Here is a 20,150-nt window from a genome sequence, read left to right as displayed (position 1 = left end):
AGAGGAGCAACAGTAGCATGGGGAAGAACAGAAGCAGGAGCAGGAGAGGATGTGTGTGTGTGTGTGTGGAGGATCATAGCCGAAGCAAATGCAGCAGCAGCACAATTCTCCAGTTAATTTGCAGTTTTAATGCATTTTCGACCAAACCGAAACCGAAATTTCATTTAGCCCCCCAGTTTCGCCTTCACCCAACTAGCAACCATGGCATACTTTGCGGTGCAAACAGAACCCAAGCACAATCTATCCATCTCTCACTCACTCACTCACTCACTCTCTGTGTCTCTTATTCTCTCTCTTTGCCTGTCAATGAGTCCCAAAACAAAACCCGAAAAAAAACACAAAACAAAAACAACATATACAGTCATAGACTTGGCCTATAGTTTGGCCCAACTGGCAGCAGGCCGTAAAACTCACAGCAATTCGTTTTAATGAATCCATCCAGCACACATTCACATTCACATTCACATGGAACAACAAAGAGTGAGGAGCTGTGGCTGCCTCCTCCGGCTTCAGTTGCTGGTGCTGGTATTCCTGCTCCTGCTTGTGCTGCTGCTGCTGCTTCTGCTTCTGCTGCTCTGATTATATCAACTTCCTAAGTGGATTTTGCAGTCCAACTGGCATTAAGCTTCTCTCTCTTGGCCGCAGGTAATTTCGTATGAATGAAAAGCAAAAGTCTGCCCTTTCCACCAACCACCCGCAAAGCCCGCAACCCACCAACGTTAGCTTACCCTTTTACCAATGTGCTACCCTCCCCTGGCAACCACTCTCCCACCCTTCATTCATGAACCGACCGTTCCCTTACTTTTTGGGTTAAACCATGTTTTCCACTCGTATTCTGCAGTTGTTTTCTTGCACGGCTGCAGTTTGTTTTGTTGTCGAGCGACAATGACGGCATCAGCAGCAGGACACGGGAGATGTGGAATAGAGTACAGTAAAGCCTACTTAAAACATATGTTTAAGTGATTTCATTTTTGCAACAAATCCTCAACTCTCAATTCTCAGCTGAGCAAAATGCATTTTTCATTTTGCTGAAAGTTTTTGCTATAATATCATAAATTATTTTTCCAAACCTCCTTCCTACCACAAGAAGCAAAATTTTCCATTTAGCCAATTTTCTCTGTCTATGCATATGAGCATTAGGAAAACTCACATCTCTCAGTTTCCCCAGGACAGTTTATATCTCACTCCCTCACACACACCTCCCCCGACTCAGTCTCTCTCTTTCTCTATTCACCACCTTTCTGACTCTTCCTGATGACATTTACCATTGCCTTTTTGAGGTTTTCTGGTCGCGAGCTTTTTGTGTTTTATTCAGTTTTGTTTCGTGACGTTGTCTTTCAATAAACATTCATTCGCACACAAAATCCTTTTGCCTGACTGTTGGCTTCTAGCTCCTACCTCCTAGCTCCAAGCTTGAAGCTTCAGGCTTCTGGCTTCTGTCTCCTGACTCCCATCGGCAGTCTCTACTCTTGGTTATGATTTTTGTTTGCCTGCCGAAAAGTTGATGCTGCTGCTTGCAACTTTTCCACTCCCCATCGTTCTGTGGCTTTTCACACTCATGAATTTTTAAGCGCCATTTTGTGCAGTTGGCCAAGCCAAAGCCATTGCCATAGCTAAAGCCAAAACGAAAGTCTTTCGGCTTCAACATTTCTTTGCTTTTCTTTGCCTCTTTCTCACCAGACGGCAGACAGCAGATAGCAGCGGCAGCGGCAGCAGCTTGAGGAAATGGGTGGCAAAAGTTTTTGGAATAGTTTTCTATGCAATTTTTATGATTGCAGAATTGCAGCTGAAAGTGGATTGGGGACGTTATTGATGGGCCAACTATAGAATTTATGCATACTATAAACTAAAGGGCAAAGCATTATTCTATTTTGTTCTCTCCCTCTCTCTCACTCTATTCAGTTAAAATGCCAAACAAATACTACATGCAAATATTATTATATCTAGAACAAGATATTTCATAAGTCCAATCTAATTAGAAACTAGAAATTGATTCGGATTTGTCTTGTTCATTTTAGATTCAAAGATGAAATGCTTTTTCATTTTAAACTAACCATTTAGTTTCTAATTACCTGTTATTAACTTTATCTTATTTTACTAAAGAGAACTAATCAGTCAGTTAAGCGGAAAGTTGACCAACTTTTAGTTTAGCATAGATTTGTTTTCATTTGAAAGGGGAAACAATTTAGTTTTTTCTCTCTCTCCCTCTCTTTCTCTTTGCTTGATTGAAGTTATGCCAGACAGAAACTCATTAGATGTAAAATTTTTTAATTAAACTCTGATTTAGCTAGCTTTAGCTTAGCTCAACATTTACCTAATGGTTGCAGGCAATTAGTTAAATAATACAAAACGAAAACTGAAACTGGACAGAAAAAACTGTCTGAAATAGTGCATAACGCAGTTTGCAACGCATTTTCACTTAGTTTTAATGCAAAAACCTTAAACAGCTTTGGACACTCAGCTGGCCAGTTGCTGCGTTGCTCAGCTGGTGACTAGCTAGTTGGTTTTATGTTTATACACTTGCCACTCCCACTAACTAACTGAAGCTCTATCTCTCTTTTCTTTTGCAGCTCCTTTCGCATATTCGGTCGTTTTCCGTCTCTCACTTTAACTACAGTAGACTAAACCAACTGATTCTGTTCCTAGTGCAAACGGCAAACGGCAAAACTAATTTATGGCATTAAAAATGCATATTTTCTAGCAGTGCGTTGCCAGTTTTTATCATTTGCCAACTGCCAGAGAAAGGCAACCTACCAAAAAAGAAAAAGGACAACAAAGAATAAAATATATACACTACACGAAAAAAGCATAAAAAGGAATAAAAGAAGGGAAGAACGGCAGCTGAAGGAGAAACAGCAGCAAAAGAGGAAGGAGCAGCTGCTGTCTGTGGCGCCCCTATCCCAATCTTCCCCTGCTCCCCTGCCCCCCGTCCCACAAAACGAAACTAAGAAGAAGAGAAGCGAAGAACTGCCCCGCATTGCACTTTCTGCATTTCCATTTCTCTTCTTTTTCTTTTTGTTTCGGTTCCGGTTTTTTTGTTTTTGTTATTGTGTTGAGTTTTTTGGGCTTTACGGTGAGCAGCTCATGCAGCTAAGACGACACATTAGACACAAATTGGATTTGACTTTGACTTTGGCATAACAGCACAAGGATCCGTCAGCATACCTGAGAGGCAAAAAGAAGCAGAGTGAAAAGCACAAGAAAAAGGACCTGATTCCCGGTTAACTTATTCTTTTGTTTTCTTGTTTGGGGCAAAGCGAAATGGCTTTCCTATGTGCACCGGTGAGTACCCAAAACCAGCCTACTTATAGTACATACCATATCCTATGATAATGATTTATATATATAGCCCACAAATTTCTTTGCAAATTCATAAAAATTATAGTTAACGTTTATGGCTGAAAAGTTTATCGATGCGGTGGGGGTAATATCTCTATATATGTGGGCATTCAACTCTTGCACTTTTCTTTTTTGACAATTTTTATGACTGACAGGCCGCCCGTTCCCGTTTCGTTCGTTCGTGTCAAGTGATTTTAATAATGTGAAAAATGTCAGGACGTTATGGTTAAAGTGCCAAATGAAGCGATACCAAGATTGTCGAAATACAAAACAACAACAACAAGAGCACCAATGGCAACGACATCGTTAACAACTTTTGCAGATTGATGTATTGCACATGCAGTTTGCTTGTTTTTTTTTTCCTTTTCTGGTGTATATTTTATTTCTACCCATCATGCAGCAATTCCTTTTTTCTTGCCGTTTTTTGACATCCGCATTGCTGACAGCCACATATTAATCATACGCCGTGTGTTCAACACCATAATGTTAATATCAAAATGTTGAGCAAAATTGCCGAATTGAGTGAGTGCTTGAACTGATGCTGTGTTTGTGTGTGTTAGTTATGTGTTGTGTACGTTTATGTGCCATCATCATGTTGACAAATAAACACATGCCATAATACGTGTAAACTTTTTGCCAAATATCTATAACAACACCAAAAGCAACAACAATCGAAGAGGGCTTAAAGCGGAGAGTGTGAGGAGATCTGCCCGCACTGTCAATACATTTGAGAGGATTGCGAGATGGAGGCAAATGGGCAAAGCGAAAATCAAACAGTGAGCATCAAGCATCAGAACTAGAACCAGGACCACGGCCCAGGACCACCAGTACCACGATGACGACGACGACGACGACAAGCCAAACCAAACTAAACTGAGCCTTCTGCTTTTACCAGTTAGCCGTGTATTTGCCATGGTTACACACAGTGGTTCAACTTGTGATTAAAATGGCTCGAAAAGTAAATACGCCAAACAGTCAACAACAAAAAGGAATCAAAAAATCGAAGCACTTGCGAAGAAAGAAACTCTATCTCTTAAATACTATGGAAAAAACGACAAATCAAATCTCAATTCAATTGGAAAATTCTGATCCAAAAATTAAACTCATTCAAACTTGATCTTATCTAACCATTATTCTATGTGACATCTGTTGAAATATTCGATCTATTTAACTAAAGATGAAAGTTTTTTAACAAAGTTTTTGATTTCCATTTTGAGCAGAAAATGCTTGGAAAATGCATTTCATGGGGTACAACTGGATGCAATTTTCGTACTTTTGTTGTCTCTTTCTTTACCGTATCCTTTCCATTTCCTTTTTGTGACATGACTTGACAGTTAATCATCATCATCGTCAAATTTGTGACGCATTTTCGTGCCACTGTGCATCCGTATCTCAATCTATTGTTAGTGTTGTTGGCTCTACTCTATGTCTGCTTGGTCTCTTCTATTTTGAGTGGTGATTGTCGAGAGTGTCGCATAGACGACACATGCTTACATAGCTCTTCCTTACTCTCTCTCTCCCTGTCGCCCTTTCTGTCTCTTTCATAGCTTTTTCATTTGGTAGCTTTAGCTTCTTGCCACGTACTAGTGAATTTCAAGTTAAATAAACTTGTAACTGCATTAAATTTGTAATATCATAGAAAATCATACATATATGTGTACACAAAGAGATGGTCAAAGGGGAAGGAGGATGAGTGTGTGTGTGTGTGACAGGGACAGAGACAGAGACTGAGAGGTACATATCTATTGTTACTATAGTACTACCATAAATGCAATAATCAAGAATTTTGCGGTTGCAGCATAAATTACACAATGCCTCATTCAAGTGCATTTGAGCAGCAATAATTTTTGTGGTTAACAAAGACAAAAGCCTATTAATGAACAAAACAACAAGTATAAAGCACTTTGTGTGTGTGTGTGTGTGTGTGGTTTCAGGTGGTTTAACACTCTCCTCTTTCCTCTCTCTCTCTCTCTATCTCTCTCTCTGCCAAATTCAGTGTGTTTGAGGGCTTTTATTCATTTAATCAAGCATTTCTTAGCTGACAAAACGTTTAAGACAAAAGAGCCTTTTCATCAATTCAACTCAACTTCCTTGCCACATGCATATTGAATGTGCAACTAAAACTTCTTCTAAAACGACAGAGACACCAACAAACACAGCAGATGAGACAGACAGACAGACACAGAGCGAGAGAGTGAGAAAGTTGTGAATTCTGAGAAAACACTCTACGAAAACTTCTCTCACTCAATCACTCGACATTTGCATTGTTTTGTCTCTGCTGTTAATTGAATTTTAAATTAATATTACATCGAAAGTAGCAAAAAGAGGCAAAAAGATGTCTAGGATAAATTCTAGCCTCCAGTTTGCTATTCCTAACCGCCTCCACGTCCCCCACTAACTTCAGCCCCGTTCACTAGCCCTCATGAATAAATAAACTTTCAATTTGCAGTGGCTAATTTGATTTGGTCTTTAAACTTTTCTACAATGATGATTAAAAAACAAAGCAAAAGCCAAAGCCAAAAATAATAATAAAAGCAGACATAACTTTTACTAGAAAATCATTTGAAAAATTCAAACTTGTCATTTTTGGGCATCCTTTTGGATAAATGCAGTTACTTTGTAACGTCTAAATGCTCTGCATGACATTATTAATAATAAATGTGCATTGTGCATTATCCTTGAGGAAAGGAGATTAAGTCTTTTTCGATTAAAACTCATACGGCGAATCAATTAACTATGCTAAACTTTAATAGCATTGCATTACGAAATGTAGCCTTATTTATGTATGTAGCCACCTTCTCCCCCTTTACAATTGATTGCACTGTGGGCTGCAAGACGATTGACGAAGGGATAATAAAATAAGATTCCTTTGCCCACTTTTAGGCGTTAATTTGAATTGTGTGGAAATTCAAAAACCTTTCAACCCCCTTTTGGTATGAAAATTCCGCAAGCAAAATATTAAAAACTTTATATTAATATTTCGTATTATAATTCAAGTGATATTTAGTTGATGTCATATGTCAATAACTCATAACTCTTGAGTGAGACCTCGTCAAAATTTTATGATAATAAGCCTAGAAGTATGCCATGAAATATGTGCGCCCACATTGATTGCATAATATTCAATTATTAAAAACCAACAAAAGGGCAGACATCAGCAGAAGGCATAAGGCATAAGGCAGAAGGTTAGAGGCAAAAGGGGAACTGCATACATATAGAAGTTGGAGGCCACTTTTCATAACTACCCAGGCCAAGAACTTTTTGTCAATGGCCAAGCCTCAAAGTCACACAGAAAACATGCATACACAAACACACACACACATGTATATATATATATATACATATATAGTTGTATATGTGTATACAACACACATGCTCATATGCTTGACTGCTTGCGTCATCAGCATCATCATCATCAGCCTCAGCCTCGGATGTAGCTTCAGCCTTGGCATGCAGTCAAAACGCAGCAACTCTCCAACTATTTTTCTATGTCAGATTCTGACTCTGTCCAATGGTCCCAATCCCTGTCCCGGCCACTGGTCCGGTTTGCAGGCCTCCATGCAGAGGCCATTGAATGTCATCAACTTGGTTAGCAAACAAGAAACACACAAAACAGAAGAAAAAAAACCTACGAAGAAAAAGATAAAGCTTAAACTCAGCACAAATTTAAGCAAATATTTACCAAACTTCTTTCCCATAACTTCACAAACTTCACCAGGGTAGCAGGCTTGCATTTCTTTTCTATCTCATCTCATTGAGTTGCAATTGAAGCCGGAAGCAGTTGTGAGGTTTTTTTTTTTTGCTGCTAAAGCCTATTTCTCTCTCTCTCTCTCTCTCTCTCTCTGGTCTCTGCCAAGTCAGCAAAGTAGTTTAAGCAGGTGCATGCATGATTTTAATCGGTTAAATGCATACGTTTTACCATTCTACGATTTCAATTTTGTGAGTGTGTGTGTGTGTGTGGGTGTGGGTGTGTGCTTTTTTCTACTCTCGGGAGCTAATGATGCGCAAAATGTTTACAAATCATTTTGTCAATAACGACGGAATAGTAGGGACATGATGATACGATACGATACCATCCATAATTTGCCCACATTTCTTGCATTCATCGACGAGGCCATGAAAAGGTCATTAGAGTGTGTGCGTGCGTGTGTGTGTGTGTGTGTGTGTGTGACACAAATGGCCATTCAATATGCCAAGATATACAAACACTCACACACACACACTAACAACTAAAGCCAAAGCCATAACAGCCACATGCTTTTTTCCACAACATTAACGCAAATTGCAAATAATAAAAATTCAAAATACCAAACCGTAGAGAGGAAAAGCTGCACGTGTTGCCAACGGCTTCGGACGGGCCAGTGGGTGACTCAAAGCTGTGGCTTCGATGCGAGAAATGGGCGGTAGGCGGCTGATAGGCGGAAAGTCTAAACTAAACCACAACATCAGTAACAACAACAACAACAACAACAACGACAACATAAGAAACGAGAAGCACATTTATCGCAGGCAAAGCGTTTTCTTGCCGTTTTCTTTTGAGATCTCTCGAAACGCAGTGCAAAATGTGATTGGAAAAATAAAAACAGAAATCCTTTGATTGCAAATGATTTACCAACATTTAGCGAGAGTTATTTTTTTTTAAATCTAAAGCCAACAAATTGAAATGAAAGTCACCTTCACCTGTTTTAAAACTACAAAAGTTTCAATCATAAACAAGCGATTATATTATTTATCTTATATTTGTATAAAAAATAGTTGAAAGCTTTATCCGCTTATCGAAAAATATCCTTGAGCTACTTTAAGGGATTATGCGAATCAATTTGAGCTCATTTCCAGTAGGTTAACTTTAAAGCAAATGCTAAAAGGTATATTATCATAACGATTAGTTGCCCCTTGCCCCACAATTCGCATTCATCTGGCTCTCGAATATTGCCCAATTGATTGAATGCTGGAGTCATGTGCAAAATTTGCCATTTGCCATTTGCCGTTTGCCATTTCAATTGAAATGTAGATTGAGATTTTGTATTCTCTCCTGTTTGCTTGGAGTCAAAACCCAATAAACTTTAACTCAGATTTAATTGAACGAGAGCAGTTTTACCTTTCTTTCTAGTTTTTGGTATGGTTGAGACTCGGTTAGACTGAGCAGAATGTTATTTCCGCTTCAGCACCAAAAAGACTTGACTAGCCATACCATTCCACAACGTGTGTGTGTGTGTGTGTGTGATGGGTGGGTGGGTGACTCTGTGTGGACTGTACTTGGTTATTTTTTTTTTTTTTTTGTGCTCGTGCTGTTATGAATCAAAATGGGAATCTATTTTATGCAAAGGCACGCAACTGTTAGGGAACTAAGCCAAGCATAAGAACCAAAACCGCAAGCACACACACACACACACACACACACGCATACACATACATATATGTATGTGGTCCTGGTTCCTGGTTTTTGCCAGCTTCTTCACTCCAGCTTTTGAGCTTCTATGTATAAAGGCGTTGGCGTTGGGCGTAAATGCTTTGCGTATGCAGTCATGCATGCATCTTGCAGCGACGTCATCGCCAACGCCAACGCCAACATCGACGTCGACGTCGACGATGGCGACCATAGCACCAAAGCACATGCTGAACCTTACATCTTTACTTTTACCTGGACTTGGCTTACAATTTATGTGCGAAATATGGCGCCTCATCTTATTTTACCTTGGAGTTGCCTTTGCCTTTGCCTTTCCACCTCTTCTTTTTGGGCATTTTCTTGTTTTGTTTTGAAATTGAAAGCCTTTCACACTACACACACACACACACACACACACACACACACAGATTTCTTCACTTGGAATTGAATTTGAAATGTGCATTTTGTTTGTTCTTTGTAAACTCTTGCAGCTGGCCTTAGTAATGATGACATGGCTTCAATTGGTGATATATCGATGATCTCATCACCGCCAACGTCTTCCAATTCAAACGATCAAGAGCCGTTTGGACAGCTGCCACCGCTACCACCGCCATTGCGTTCCACCCAAGTGCTTCAGCCATTGAGCGTGTTTCCAGGTGCAACAAATAATTTCAATCCTTTTGTTTTTCATTTTTTTTTTTTGTTTTGTTTTTGGTTTCTGTGTTTTCTCTCCACTTTCTTTTTCTATCGCTCTCTTTCTATATATATCTGTTTGCCTGCAAATGGTTGTTTCTTCTTTCAGTTCTCGTTGCGTTTTGATGTTGGTTATTTCTTGTATTTTTGTTTTTGTTCCAACAATTTTTGTATAGCAAAAAGAAAAAAAAACACACACAAGTTTTTTGCTAGTGCACAAAATTTTCGGTTCGTTTTTATTTCCAATTGATTGCAACATTAATTGGTGTGTAGTTTGTTTGTTTGTTCGTTTGTTCGTCCTTTTTCTTCTTTTTTTCATCCGGCCGTTATTGTTATTGTCTTTGTTTCAATACCATTTTACTAGTAATTTTTGTACACACACAGAAAACAGAAGCAATTTGTTTATTTGACTTTTCTTGCGTTTTATTTCAATCAATTGTGTTTGGCTAGATAATTGTCATATTGCTCACACACAGACACGTTCACGTTCACATTCACATTCACACTTTCTTGAAAAGTTTTGGTTTTGACCCACCTCCCCTTGACTTGTCTCTCCCGATCCGATTCCCACAACTCGACAACTTTTGTTTAGCTGCCAGCAGCACTCATTCAATCAATCAATCAACCAAGCAACCAACCAACCAAACAACCAATCAATCAGTCAATCCCAAAACCAAACTAAACCGAACCAAAAACTAAATCAAATCAATCAGCCAATACAGTCGTCCATTAATTAAATGTCGCCCTTCTTAACTGCTTGCTAGTAACTAATTCTATTTCGATTGCAACTTTTCACAAAAACAAAACAAAAAAACAACAACTTTGTCAACATTTTTCAAGTAGCTCTCTTAGTAGCTGCTGCTAAGTTTTAAACATTTTTTGAAAAAAAATTCGTATTTGTGTTTTTGGTTTTTCTGTTTTCTTCTGTTACTTTTTAGAGAAATACCAAAAAAGGAGAATAACAAAAGTTTTAGTGTAGTTCACAGCTCTGCTTTTTGTTTTGTTTGTTAGTCTCAACTCTTCCCCTTTCTCTCTCTCTGTCTCTCTTTTTCACTATTAAATTGTTTGTGCTGTCCATTAAAAACTAAAAAAAAAAAAACAAAAACAAGATCTAAAACTAAATAAATTAAGTTAAATGAAAAACCACTACAACGATAAATTGTGTGCTCTCTTCTCTCCCCCACCTCCTTCGTCTGACAAACTAAAAAAAAACTCAACAACAACAACTAATTACAACAAACAAACAACAAATATTAAACAATTTTGTTTTTTTCTTTTTTCGTTTTTCGAAACTATAATTTTATTGTAGAGTGAGTATATTTAAAAAAATAAAATGAATATATAGATTAAGTATTTCGGTTCTTTGATTTTTTCGTTTATGTCGTTTGATTTTTAATTTAATTAAGTTTTTTGTTCAAAAAAAAAAAAAAAAAGAAATATAATTTAAAAGTCTTTAAGAAAACAAGCAAAGAAAACAAATTTTTTGATAAGCTTGCTGGTTGTTTTCCCTCCTCCAACAAAACAAAAAAAAAAAAAAAACCGAAAAAAAAAAAAAAAACACCAAACACAAATGTCGCCTGTGCCTTCTCCTCTCAGTGTCCAATTTGAGCGAAGATTCTTACGATTATGTTTTTGGTGGTCGACGTAAACACAATACGCCCACAACCACGTCAACACAACTCAAGCTGACCTCACCGCCAGTGCGACTGCGACCTGAAGGTAAGTCCCATTGAATTCTCATCGAAACAATCCCCAAAAAACAAAAGACCCATCAGCTTTTTGTTAATATGCATTTAAAACACCTGTCTCTCTCTCCCCCTCTCTCTCTCTCTATAGACACCTATCGCGGTGGTAATAAAAACAACGGCCGTTTCTATCGTCATTCCTTTAGCTATGCCCCAAAGCGTCAACAGCCACATCAGCAGCATCAACGTCAGCATTTAGTCAGTCGGGATGATCGTGAATCGAGATTAAGATGTCATGGCGAAGATGAGGCCACATTGCGCCAATTGCTGCTCGAGTATGTAAAAAAGAACAAAAAGCACAAACAAAAACTGCCTAACACTTTTTGTGTCCAATAATAATAATAATATTACAAATAATGCCCAAATGACGAAAGACAGTAAATTTTTGTCAATTTGATTATCATTATTAACATTTTTAACCGTTTTTCCCATTACCGAATCCAATTCCAAATACCTTTACAACAACAACAACACAATACAAAACAAAAAGAACAAAAAGAAAAAGTAATAATAAATCGCATAATGAACAGCATTGCGGATGAAATGTGGCAGCCCATATAAGTAGGCAACACATTTTGAAGCGTTCATTATGCGGCTGCATTAATAATTATTTGAATTTGCATTTTGGCACACCATAAATATTAGCATTTAGTTGAACAAATAAATAGCAATTATTTTTTGGAGAGAATCTACACCATCCCAACCAACAATAACACAACAAACAGCAATAATAACAATTACAATAATAAACAATGTCAATTTATTTAATTTAAAAAACAAACAAATAATAATAGTTTACTTTTATTTTTGGGTTTATTTTGTGTTTGTTTTTTTGTTGTTTTTTTTTTGTTTTGTTCTTTCACACAAATAAATTAAAATTTAATTTATGGTATTTATTTACCAACACCATTGCTCCCTACCCCTCCCAACTCCCCCCTCAACCCATGACAATTTCCGAAAAATAAAACCAATGAATGTAACTATGTAATTCTTCCTCCTTATTCCCACACAGATTTGCGCAAATTATGTTCATTTAAATGTGTGTGTGTGTGTGTCCTTCTGCAGCAGAAAAAACCAAAAAGAAAATATATTAAAATAATAATATAAAATGTCAATTATTCATTGAGAGAGGGCATTCATTGTGTTTGTGTGTGTGTGTGTGCGTGTGTATGTTGTTTATGTCCTTTATCCCTAAACAACAACAACAACAACAACAACAAATTTTCAAAAAGAAAAAGAGAAAAACAAGAAGGAAACGAAAACACGAATCAAATAACCGAAACGGGGCACATTGCGACATTCACCAAAGAAAAAAAAAAGAAACAAGCGAAAAGCTTAAAGAAAAGAAAAAACGTTCGAAATATATAAAGTAAAAAAAAACTTCGGGCCAAGCATAATGCAAACAACAAAATCTATATTAATTAAGCTTAACTAACTAACTAAAAAAAAAAAAAACAACAACAAAGAGAAACGAGAAAAAGCTGAAAAAAAACCAATAACAAGAGCGAGAAAAACAAATTTAAACAAACGAACCAAAAGAACAAAAAAAAGAAAAAAACAAACCTCCCCCATCCCCCCTCTAACGAAACAGAAAGAAAGAAAGAAAAGGCAACAAAATGATGGGCACAATGCCACCCAGGTACATATGCAATTCCAACCAAATACATATTATTAATATTAATATTAATCACAATAATAATAATAACAAATAACAAAAGCCATAGTTAATAATTAAAAACATGATTTTTTCATCATTTTCATCATCATCATCATCATCAGCAGCATTATCCATAATACATATGATCATCATTAAAAACTTCATCAAAAAAAACATACACAAAGCAAATATTTTCAAATTAAAGCAAACAAATGCATATTTATTTTTTTAATTCCACTTTGTATATAAACAAAATGTATGTATGAGTGTGTGTGTGTGTGCGTGTGCGTGTGTGCGTGTGCAATTTTTTTATATAATTTTAATTAAAAACTTGGTTAATTAGCCACACATTCATTTGGCTGCTGCTGCTTTTAGTCAAATTGTTGAAGAATTCATTTGATTTTGTTGTTGGCCAAATCACTTAGATACATTCATTTTGATTCATTTCACTTGATTGTGTATGTGTAATAAGTATATCATATATGAAACGTACATACACACATACATACATACATACCAGAGATATATATATATATATATGTATATTATATGTACTTAATCTATGTCATTTCGCCTACTTTCAATTGCCACAACAACAACAACTACATCAACCAACAACTACTACTAACAACAACAACAACTGAAGCCACACGCAAAGTGGTTTGGTATTCACGCCACTCAATGAGTATGCAATTTAACTAAGATCAATTAATTTTCACCAACAAACTTTTCTTGCTCTCAGCCTCTTTCGCTCGTTTATTCCCGCTCTCTCTGTCTCTCTTTCTCTTTGTCTGTCTCTGTCTGTCGGTTGTTATTCTTTAAACTCTGTTCGTTGTTTCTAATCAAATTAAATTTTACAAAATATGAATTCATTTTAAATTTAATCATTATTACATACATATAAATTGCATGCTTTTTGTCCTTTTTCTCTTTGCTGCTGCTGCAACCAATTTTTATCCCTCTTTCCCCTCGTTTTGTTTTTGACACACACACACACCAACACACTTCTGCATAGATAGATAGATGGTAGACACAATTAAAATTCAATTAATATGACTAAATTAATTTAGTTGTAAAAATCTACTAATTGTGGCAAACATTTACAACCACTGACCAAGAGTAGAAAGAATTTTTAGGCCGAAAGGGACAAAAAAGGGATTCTATAGGAGGAACGAATGAGTGAGTGAGTGAATGAATGGATAATGGGGATAGGCATCATCATCAGCATCGCCATCATCCTTCTTGAAGAGAGCCCTTGAGAGTAGCCACAGCAATCCAACAGCTGCTGACCTGACTCTTCATTCACTCATCTCTCTCACACGTTTACTTCTCCTTTCTCCCCTTTGGCTTGTGTGTTTCTGTGTGTAAGTGTGTGTGTGTGTGTGTGTGTTATGTTTTTTATGACATGCCGAAAAGTGTTTGAGTGCCATTAAGTCGCTGTACACAGTGAACACTTCAATGCACATCCATCCACATTTCTACACACTTTCTCTCCCACCTTCCACCACCCCCCACACACACACACACACACTTTTGCACTTACACTCACACTCACTTGTTTAAAACCATTGACAAACATGCTTGGCCACACTCAGCTAAATTAAGAGTAGCCCAATATAACTCAAAAATAATAGTTGAAAAAACATTCAACCCCAAAACTGAGACCAACTTTATATGAGAGAACTCAAAGCTCAAGTAAATTTCCATTTTTAAGCCAACTGTCAATCGATATAAATCGACTGAGATTGGAAACAGTTTGAGAACTTGTTGATCTCCAAATTTCTAGTCAAGTTCGAAAGATTTGCCTGCTCTATGAGATTATAACCAAAGCAATCCGAAATATCTAAAGGGTATTAATTTGTCAAAAGGAAAGCGTAAGGAATCGTTGATTGAATGAGAATTTCCCAAAAACGAGAACAGATCAATTTGCTATTGATTGTTGCTGAATATTTTTAGTTTACTTTCTACATAAGTCGCACTTTTGATTATGCACAATTTAAATATATCCTAGCTATAATGATTTCACTCAACATGTATGTATAAGCAAAGCTTTAATCACTATAAATAACTGAGATTTCTTCTTGGACTGACATAGATGAGAAACTTAATATATTTATTTGTTTAAGTGTATGTCAGTGAGTCAATCAGCATGTGGTTGGCCACTTTGACGCACTTACACGAAACCACACCACACTACACACACCCACACTCACACAAACACACACTGTCATCACTTTGCATGCTCATAATTAGCTTATCTTACCCCAAACTACGCCCCGCTTTTTCATCCCGCACAATTCTCTCCACACTCAACTGAGTCCCAAACCCCTTTCAACCACCTCTCACAGTTGTGCGTAATCTTTATACATCCGCCAGTCAGTCAATCAGCCAGTCAGTCAGTCAGTCAGTCAGCCAGTCAATATGTCACACAATATTTTCAGGTTTTTGTGTGTTATTGTTTTCTTTTGCCATTTTCTTTCTTTGGTTTCTATTTAATTGAAATAAATTATTAAATAAATATATATTTTTCAATTTCCTTTACACTTTTCATTCTTTTTTCTGTTAATTTTGTGGTTTAACGACCAAAAACTAATTGGCGTAATATGGTCAGATCACCAAAAATTATTATTATATATATATATATATATATCTATATATATACAACAATTGAAATAAACAAAAAGCAAAAACCAAAAACAAATCAAAGTCTGTCATTCAATTCATCATCATTCTTTGCATATTTCCATTTCAAGTTTACCCAAAAAAAAAAAAAAAAAAAACAAAAATACGAATCAAAAATCTATAAAAACAAAAAAAAAAAAAAAAAAGCAATACGAAATGCAAGAGAAAATTTATCATTTAAAATAAAAACGCTAAATCTGTGATAATAAATCATGCAAATTATGTGAAATATGAAAAATGCATAAACGTGACCACAAAATGCAAAAGAAAAAAGAACAACAACAAAAAACCAGAATATGTAAATTGATTTTGAATATGAACAAATAAAGGGGAAACAAAAAAATATATATACACACATATATAAACGGCCATTAAACTCTGAAAAGAAAGAAAATAAAAATGCTTAAAAACTCAAAAACTGAAAAAAAAAAAATGATTAAGGTTAACAAACAACAAAAAACAAACCGAAAAGTAAAGGAAGAGAAAAAGTTTGGTGAATGTCCTAATATGCCAATTGGTTGGAAGTTGTGTTTCGTTTTATCTCTTTTTTGTTTAATCCTTGATATTTTGTTTCTCTTTGTTTAATCAGTTTTAATTGAAAACATTTTATAAATAGACTGATCTGAGTGAGAATATATATGCCCATAAAAAGTGCTTTATCCGAGACTTTTGCTGTGCTCTTTGCCTTTTGATTTTAACCATGAATATTTTGGCCCTGAAATACCGAATTTGTTTTGCCCTTGCCAATAGTTCCAATGAAAATCAGTTGAAATGGAATAGGATAATAGGATTTCCATTAAGGATTATAAAGAAAGTTTAGTTTAACAAGCAGTTAGAGATCGAGCTCGAAATGCTCGAAAACCTGTTTTCAATAAAGTAAACTTCTATTCTTTCCCATAACTAATATTATTCAGATGGCAATAAATACTTTTTGGGCAAATGTGAAAAGCACAGTCTAAGCCTCTTAAAGAAATGTCCGAGCTGGGCCAAAAGGAATAAAGTCAAACAGTTTCTCGTTTGGAATGAAGATGCAAAGTAAAGATCAAATATCACTGCAAGAATGAATTGCATCGGGTTAATATAGAGCTTAAGAAATCTATTGGATATGTTGGAAAAGGAATCCTTTAAGTGGCAGTGGATGTTGTTATTGTTGATAACCATTTTTTAGTTACATTTTTGCATAATTTTTGTTGACAAAAAAGGAAAGAAAAGGCAAGTCATATGTGGTAAATATGAAAGAGAATGTCAACATTTTGTGGCACGTACTCGAGGGAGCATTTAATGAATGCAAAAGGAGGCAGATGCAGGAACAGCAGCAGCATCAGCATCAGAAGAAGAGGCAAACGAAGCGGCAGAACAGAAATTGGCAGAAAATTTATTAAATGCTCACGTATACAAATCCGTTACACAAAACCGAAAATTCCTGCAGCTGACAGACGCACACACACAGACACACACACACACAAATACGAAAACACAACGCCGATAGAGAGATATGCCAATACATATGCACAACAAACAACAATTGTTTTCATGGCGAACAATAACTTTGTACAGGATGCGCTCGAATATCCTCGATGTTGCTGCTCCTGCTGATGTATGCATAAAATAATCCTTTTATGCTCCAGCTCTAGCACAACAATGTCCGTGAAATGGAAAACAATAACAATAACAGCAACAGCAACATAGCTTTTTGTCCCTAACCAACAACAGTACCCCCCCCTCCCACCAGCATCACCCACTTTTGCTTCATTTCAATCGTCATGCCTGCCTGGCACCCGCATTAACATAATGCGCAGCCAACTCAAGTGCTAGGCCCTGCATACGCGTCGTATGCGCAATGTTTGTGTATGGGTGTATATGCAACTGTCGCCTATAACTTGCGCTCTTTCTCTCTCTCTCTGCTCTGCTCTGCTTTGTTTGGCTTTTTGGGTTGCATTTTGTTGTTGTTCTTGTGTGTGTGTGGAGTGTGTGTTTTTTTTTTTTTTGGGGTTTTTGTTCCTATTTGATTTAGTGAGCTAGAGCGAGCCCTACCGTTACATTTTGTTTACTCTTACACAGAAAGCACTTCTCAATTTCAGACATGGTATATCTAGATATAGCTGTCTATCCACACCCCCCACTACCCGACCCACCATGCAGCATTGTTGGCAGGCGGCACACCGGGTCGTTGATACGAGAGGGGGAGGGGGGAAGGGAGTAGTTGGGGTGTTTATTTGTTTCAGGGTTTCATGTTAATGAAAATGTAAATTTTATACATTTTGGCCAAAAAAAAAAAAAAAAAAACAAAAACTAGGGGAAATTGAAATGGAATTTCATGTATAGTTTCATTCAAAAAGCTGACATAAAGCATACAAAACTCTAATGGGTAGGAGGATGATATGGTTCAGGGTCATGTTTATGTCAAAGCTTTAGCCATTTAGCAATTTTCTTACTGTGTCCCATCAAGTCAACGTTTCTCCGTTTGACTCTCCTACGGAATTAGAGATAACAAAATGTTATGAGATCAACTTCGACTTACAAAAGAGAGACAAACACTTTTTCTTGACTTGACTTTGAATCTGAATTACAATCAAATCAAAGTACTTCAAGAGAAAGAGAGAGAGGAGGAGGACTATGGGGGGTACAAAGAGAAAACTATGGCACATCGTTTAACTTTCACTTTGCTTTGCTCTTCTCTTTCTGTCTTCATCATTGTTTTCTGTCTTATTTCTGTTAATTTTATGCATTTCATTTTTTATTCCTCTTGTATTCTTCTTCAATATTTCCATATTTTGTACCTTTTTTGTTCGTTTGCTTCCATTTTTCATTAAGGTAAAAGGACTTTGCAAAAGTAAAGAGCATAAAGTTGTAAAGAAACAATGAAGTGGGTGGGTAAAGGGCACAGAGAGGGAGAGAGAGAGAGAGATAAAAGATGTATAAAAGTGAAGCAAAAAAAAAAAAAAAAAGATTTAGCAAAATTTTTGTATAATTTAAAATCACAAAATTCCATTTGTAGTCCCAAAGAGTACAATAAATTGTATTTTTCCACCAACTGTCTGTTGTTAACTATCCTTTTGCAAGGATATCACTCTAAGGACCCCCCTCTCCCTCTACCTCTCTCTTTCTTCTACTGGGTTGGAACATTACTCTTGACTTAACCTTAACGAAATATGCCAACAATTTACTTTAAGTTACTTTTTATGTACTTAGTGGCTTGGCTGATATTTTTCCTTCTTCTTTTTTCCTGTTTTGTTGCTTGTTTTTCTGTTGTTTTTGCTCTATGCTTTTTGTTGTTGTTGTTATTGCTGTTGCTGGTTTTTCTGTTTAGCTGCAACACACAAATCCTTTCGTTGCCAAGTCTCTGACTCCAACTTGTTCCATATCCACGACTTGCGTCTCCGACTCCATTCAAAACTCTCTGACTCAGTGTCTGTGCGTTTTTCTTCAAACTTTGCCTGCCTTCCTGCACTCCCTGCACTGCCCCTGACCTGCCCCAGCTAAGCCCTTGCCTCCCAAAACCCATTTCTTAGCATTTTTAAGTTGTAGTCCATAAAATTTATGTTGCTTCATTCTTCAATAATTGCATAGCTCAGTAAATTTTAATGCAAGCGGTCATAAATAATTTCGTTTCGCTTCACAAGCAACAACAAAAACAGTAACAACAACAATACGAAAACATCTACTACAATAACAATATAAATTACGTAGAATAATGCCATAATAAAGTTGCAAAAAAACAAAAAAAAAAAAAAACAAAAGCCAAGAAGGCATTCGTACGACTAAAGTGCATTTTTTTTCGTCTGATATTTTCTTTCTCCTGAATGTTGCGTGACTCTTGACCTGTAAACCAAAAACACAAAATAAACACGAAAACGAAAAACCACCAAACCAAATGGAACTGAACTCCACGTGGCACACGTGATGTTCCACCATCGACTCTGACCATCCATGATGGCAGTTTGCAAAAGCAAGTTAGCGTGATGAGCATGAATCTATCAGCGAAACTCGATGAGCTGCAGCGAGGCGATCGACACCTGGAGACAACAGTCGCCTTGTGCGAAATACGCACCCAGCTCCAAGAGCTGACCAAATCGGTGGAGAGCTGCCAAAGTGAAGTGTCCGAGGTAAGTGATTGTGATTATGATCAACAGTCTCGGATTGTATCGATTACCCCGATTGATTGATTGATTGATTGCTTACAGGTAAAACGTGACATGGTGGCCATTAAACATGAATTGGATACCGTGCAGCAAGTGAAAGAGGAAATTGAGGAGCTGCGCGAATATGTCGACAGACTGGAGGAGCATACGCACAGACGGAAGCTAAGACTTTTAGAACAAGTTTGTAGCTTAAATTATTTGCCATGTTGTGTAATTAAAAATACTTGAATTTCATTTCTCTCTCTATTCATATAACCGAAATAAACCAAACGACAACAAAACAAAATACATATCACACACACGCACACACACACACCCACACACACAAAGCGCAAAAAAGTTGGCCATCATCAAGACAAAAATAAAAAGGGAAAGGCAAATGTCCTACCAAGAATATGATTGCAACTTTTTAACTTTTGTCTAGAAACCTTTCCTCATCCAGCCAACAAAACACCCACACACACCCACACACAGACACTCACATACACCCACAATACGCCACCACC

The 20,150-nt window shown here is 36.8% G+C and overlaps 1 protein-coding gene across 20 annotated transcripts in view; it reads left to right on the top strand.

The window, feature by feature from the left end:
• The first annotated feature begins 2,963 nt into the window (after positions 1-2,963).
• LOC137574258 (glucose transporter type 1-like) overlaps positions 2,964-20,150 on the top strand; it is a 34,657-nt gene continuing 17,470 nt past the window's right edge. For 8 of the 20 annotated variants that reach the window (XM_068286470.1, XM_068286457.1, XM_068286456.1 and 5 more), the window contains exons 1-6: positions 2,964-3,282; positions 9,217-9,381; positions 11,015-11,137; positions 11,255-11,438; positions 19,443-19,608; positions 19,687-19,854. In XM_068286470.1, the coding sequence (XP_068142571.1) occupies positions 3,273-3,282; positions 9,217-9,381; positions 11,015-11,137; positions 11,255-11,438; positions 19,443-19,608; positions 19,687-19,854 (816 nt within the window). In that variant the 5' untranslated portion in view covers positions 2,964-3,272. Of the gene's footprint in view, positions 3,283-9,216; positions 9,382-10,709; positions 10,729-11,014; positions 11,138-11,254; positions 11,439-11,461; positions 12,803-19,442; positions 19,609-19,686; positions 19,855-20,150 lie in introns of those variants that run through there. The other 12 variants (XM_068286458.1, XM_068286464.1, XM_068286463.1 and 9 more) reach the window with 8 other exon arrangements.

This window comes from Drosophila tropicalis, unplaced genomic scaffold (assembly GCF_018151085.1).
Source record: "Drosophila tropicalis isolate 14030-0801.00 unplaced genomic scaffold, ASM1815108v1 contig_443, whole genome shotgun sequence".
Taxonomy (NCBI): domain Eukaryota; kingdom Metazoa; phylum Arthropoda; class Insecta; order Diptera; family Drosophilidae; genus Drosophila; species Drosophila tropicalis.
The sequence above is the reverse complement of the archived record's forward strand: the minus strand, read 5'-3'. Positions and strand labels throughout refer to the sequence as shown.